Below are 4,658 nucleotides of genomic sequence, written 5' to 3'. Positions count from 1 at the left end.
AGGAATCATCTATGATCCTACAATTCATAAGTAATGTGATGACTTTATATTTTTCAAAATAAGATCTTCTCTATACTGTTGAATAATTGCCTTTCTTCAGTCGTTACTACAGCAGCTGCATCTACATGGTAATAATGAACATAGGTGATCCCACCATTTCAAACGGCGATAGTGTTTTCTACCCTATCTCAAAATTCCTTGTAAGAAATCCTATGTTGCCAGTATATATCGTTTCCCTGTTTCCCGTGGAACAATGTCAGCCTTGTCCAGGAGGAGGACGAGAAGCCGCTGACTAGAGGGATCCATGTGGGGAGTTAGCGAGGCCCGAGGCAGGCAGCAGCAGGTGTGGGGAAGAGAGAGAATCCTCAAGAATCCGGAATCCCGCTGTTTCCTGATTACGTAATTCACTAATTAATTTGGTTTTTGTGTTCTCTGAATTTGGGGCAATGTTGGAAAAAGCTAGGAGTGCTCCACTATCTGTGTTTGGGAAATTTACATTTGTGCTTCTTGGTGTTTTTGACATAGGTTAAAGGCCCTTTCAGGAGCACCTCCATTGAGTTGAATGATTTGAAACCCTTAAGAGAATACTGTTTACAAGTCAAAGCGCATCTGGTTTGTAAAAAATCAAACGTCTTTAGACCTGGACCTTTAAGCGACGTATCTTGCTACCAGACAACAATGGACGGTAACATACCTTCTTATGTCCTTTCTGAGCTGGGAAAAGAATACTCCCCAAGTAGTGAAACCGGGGGTGGCTTGTTAGGTGAAGGGTGAAGGGTGGTAGGAGTGGGGAGACCCAGAGAGAAGGGGTGAGAAGTGAGCACTAAGTGTAGGTAAAACAAGTTCATGCTGAGATCTACCATAACTAACACCACCAGACAGCAAACACTGCTTTATTTTAGGATTGCTTTTCCGAGTTATTCATTTAAGCATGTGAGGCTGGGTGGAGAGGGGCCAGTATCTGCCCATTTCACTAGGAAACAAACTCTTTAAGCAGTTGGCAGGTGAGAAATTACCGACGTTTGTATCATTTGTGGGATGGGCCTCATGTTTACTTCCACGTCACCTTTTCAGCCACCACCAAACTCCAGCAAGTCATCATGATTGCTGTGGGACTCTTCGTGTTCTTGTCGATGCTCGCGGCGGCCTGTTTCTTCCTGGTCCTGAAATACAGAGGCCTGGTGAAATACTGGTTTCACTCTCCACCAAGCATCCCATTACAAATAGAAGAGGTATGTGTGCACACATCCAGTGCGTGACCTGTCAGCACTCCACAGCCCCCTGGTAATACTTAAGAGTACAGTGGTGGACAAAGCCATGAGCACAGCGATTTCAGTCAAAAGTGGTGCAGGGTTATTTGTACACCCATGTTCATAGCATTATTCACAACAGCCAAATGGTGGAGGCAACCTAAGTTTCTGTCGGTGAGGAAAATGGATAAACCAGATGTGGTATACCCTTACAATGGAATAGTACGCAGCCATAAAAAAGGAAGGAGATTCTGCTGCATGCTACAACATGGATGAATCTTGAGCATAGCACGCTAGGTGAAATAAACCAGTCACAAAAAAGACAAACACTGTATGATTCCACTTACATAAGGTACTCCGAGGACTCAAATTCAGGGAGACTGAAAGGAGAGTGGTGGTGGCCAGGGTCTGGGTGGGGAGCGGAAAGTGGGGAGTTAGTGTTTAATAGGTACAGAGTTTTAGTTTTGTAAACTAAAAACGAGTCCTGGACATGGTGCTGAGGGCTATACAACAGGGTGAATGTATTTTATACCAGTGAGCAGTACACATAAATAGTTAAGACGTAAGTTCTCTGTTATGTGTATTTTACCACAATTTAAAACCATTTTTTTCTTTTAATGGCATGAGGTTGAAAAAGGTAGTCTGGCCCAGCATTGCCAAGGTTGCCTGTAGCAGCACATCAGACCTGCGCCTTTTGGGGAAAACCTCCAGGAGGCCTGGAAGAGGATGGGAAGGCAGTGAAGACGGGGATCGAGAGCACAGGCTGGGGGGCAGATGTGCACACTTAGAAGGATTCTAGAGAAAAAGCACCCAGGGCTTTGCAGGCAGAACTTTGCGTACCAAGGGCTCACTGGATGTTACTAGTGTTTTGAAAGGCCTGAGGAAGAAGAGTGGACAGGTTCTCGTGAGAAGTTGATTTCCTGCATAGCTCCACTCCCCACCCCACCCCCGAGGCTCCATGAGGGAGGAGAGCCCCCTCCTGCCCCCCGAAAACACCAAAGGGTCATGCTTAGGGTCAGAAGCGAGCTGATAGAAGATTATTTAAAGATATTTGCTTCTGAAGGTTTATTAGCAGTCAACTTGGGGTAAAGGGACCGGAAGTAGAATCTTACTGTGTCACAGCCAGTAGGAATAGGTATTAAATACGGTCCAAGTCTATAGAGAAACAGTAGTGCTTCTAGAAGGATCTGTAGTCCCTTGTTGGCCTTCATCTGTCACGAGGTATTTAAAGTACACAGACATGGCACGGATTACATGTTACGTTCCCGGCTAGAACCTCCATACTGCCTGATTCCACTTACGTGAGGCATCTAGAATAGTCCACCTCACAGAAGCTGGAATAGAATGGTGGTTGCCAGGGGAGGCGGGCACGGGGAGTCGCTATTGAATATACGAGGTTCCAGTCAGGCAAGAAGAGTAAGTTCTGGAGATCTGCTGTACATCATCCTGCCTATAATTAGTACTGTACTGTACACTTAAAAATTTGTTGCGAGGGTAGAACTCATGTTGAGTGTTCTTCACACATGCACGCGTGCGCACACACACACACCCAGCGTCGCGTGCACACACACACACCCAGCGTTTCCCACTGGTTAGTATTTTCACAAAATAACAGCTCTCAAGGGGTCTCAGAATCTTCCTTGCATTCATTTCTCTCTCACAGTAGAGCGAGCAGCATGACCCCGGGTGACGACGTCCCTTTGGGGCGTGGATCTGAAACAGAAAGTCTTTGAGTTTACTCTCCCGGGAAAGTGTGAAAAATCTATCAAAGGGCCTTGAAGTTACACAAGAATAATGAACTAGTTTTCACTTGTGTTTTGGGGGGTTTCACAAGTGTACGTGATTCGTTTACGTTTCCTCTTGCCCTTAGTCAACTCTCAGCTCACTGCGTGTTCCGGTGTCTCTGGGTACGGGTGTCTCGGTTGCTCAGCGGTAAAGTGAAGGCTCAGCCTGGAGTGAGGTGGGAGGGAGGGAGCAAGTGGGCCGCCATGAAACAGCTCTGTGCCTCGAGGCCCCCACTGCCTCACCCCTGCCCGGGAGGCCGCGCTGACCATTCTGCTGCACACCCGGCTTCTTGGCTTGGTGTGCATTGGGTGAGCTGGAACAGACCCTTTTCCCCACTGCCTCCTCCTTCATCGGAAAGTTAAATTCCAGAGACATTTCAGGGAGAACGGTCCCCAAGCCTGCAAGTCAGAGCTTGCTTTTCCCAAGTTACGGCATGACCTTGGTGGGCCCTCGGATTCGTGGTCAGGTTATTAATGACAGGAGGGGTGGAGGTGAGGGGCGAGGGGCGCTCTCATTTTAGAAGCTCTTTCCGTGGTCACCAGGATAGGAAGTCCTACCTGAGGAAGATAGGACCGTGCCAAGTAAATGTGAAGTAGAAAGTCCGGTATTTTGAGCCGAGAAACTAATTACAGTGTTGGTTTTCAATCTTTTCAAGTATTTAAAGGACCCGACTCAGCCTATCTTAGACGCCCTGGACAAGGACAGCTCGCCAAAGGACGATGCCTGGGACTCTGTGTCCATTGTTTCGTTTCCAGAGAAGGAGCAAGAAGATGTTCTCCAAAGTACGCTGAACCAAAGCGCTGGTCCGGTCCAGCAGCCTGTGGGATGAGGGCTCTGAGCCGACGACGCAGCTGATGTCCGTGTCGGGACTTCACAGAGCCCAGCACTCCATATCCCTGTCCCGCCAAGCCCGCTGGTGCCTGGGAAGACGTCACGGGTCTCGTGGGGGAGACAAGCTTGTTTTTTCGTCTCTAGAGTTTTCTAATCATACAAGTTCCCGGAATGATTCTACAGCAATAGCCCAGAATAATTAAGACTTCTCTTAAACACTAAAAAGACACATACCTGTTAGCAAAATGACTCTGGTACGCCTCTGAGGTTTTGTTCATCAGCAGGGAGGACACCTGCTCCTCCCCTTGACCCTGGCGAGTGGGCTGCGGCCCCTCGGGCAGGTCATGTAACCCGTCCCAGGCTGTCCCAATGAGGAACATCGAGTGACCCTTGTCCATATCCAGTCTCCCGCCTTAAAATGTGATTAGTCCTGTAAATAGTTTCCTGGTAATTTAAGCCCATTTTTTTCAAGCTAGGAATAAAAGACTTTAACTTTTTAAAAGTCAAAGTGGAGTTTCTGCTCTCCGTTTCACCTTCTTTATTTTTGGCCTATTTTCTACAAAGTTTTCAACTTTTTAAAAATTACTATATCTAAGTTTTTGTTTTCTTAAGTAATACCCAGTAGAGCTACGGAGGCCTCGTGGTTCCTCAGCGAGCATGGTCTATGCATGTCACGTGATTCCTTACGGTAAGGGCACTTTCAGAAGTCACATTAGCATTTCACTCCTGAGGAGTCGTATATTGACCAAGGCCTGTAGGCAGTAAAGAGAATTCCCTAATGGACAGCAGTGA

At 47.2% G+C, this 4,658-nt stretch overlaps 1 protein-coding gene and 1 long non-coding RNA gene across 3 annotated transcripts in view; one reads left to right on the top strand and one right to left on the bottom strand.

Moving 5' to 3' along the window:
* Positions 1–4,374, top strand: part of IFNGR2 (interferon gamma receptor 2) — a 47,519-nt gene extending 43,145 nt beyond the window's left edge. For both annotated transcript variants that reach the window (XM_077765502.1, XM_077765501.1), the window contains exons 5-7: positions 526–685; positions 1,075–1,232; positions 3,691–4,374. In XM_077765502.1, coding sequence (XP_077621628.1) covers positions 526–685; positions 1,075–1,232; positions 3,691–3,864 — 492 coding nt within the window. In that variant the 3' untranslated portion in view covers positions 3,865–4,374. The remainder of the gene's footprint in view (positions 1–525; positions 686–1,074; positions 1,233–3,690) is intronic.
* LOC144232652 (uncharacterized) lies at positions 878–2,573 on the bottom strand. The gene is made up of 2 exons (XR_013335477.1): positions 2,363–2,573; positions 878–1,163 (listed from the first exon to the last, which is right to left on the bottom strand). It is a non-coding gene; the product is annotated as an uncharacterized LOC144232652 (long non-coding RNA).
* Positions 4,375–4,658: the final 284 nt, after the last annotated feature.

Source organism: Crocuta crocuta, unplaced genomic scaffold (genome assembly GCF_008692635.1).
Source record: "Crocuta crocuta isolate KB4526 unplaced genomic scaffold, BGI_CrCroc_1.0 scaffold84, whole genome shotgun sequence".
NCBI lineage: Eukaryota > Metazoa > Chordata > Mammalia > Carnivora > Hyaenidae > Crocuta > Crocuta crocuta.
This window is presented reverse-complemented; position numbering and strand designations above follow the sequence as displayed.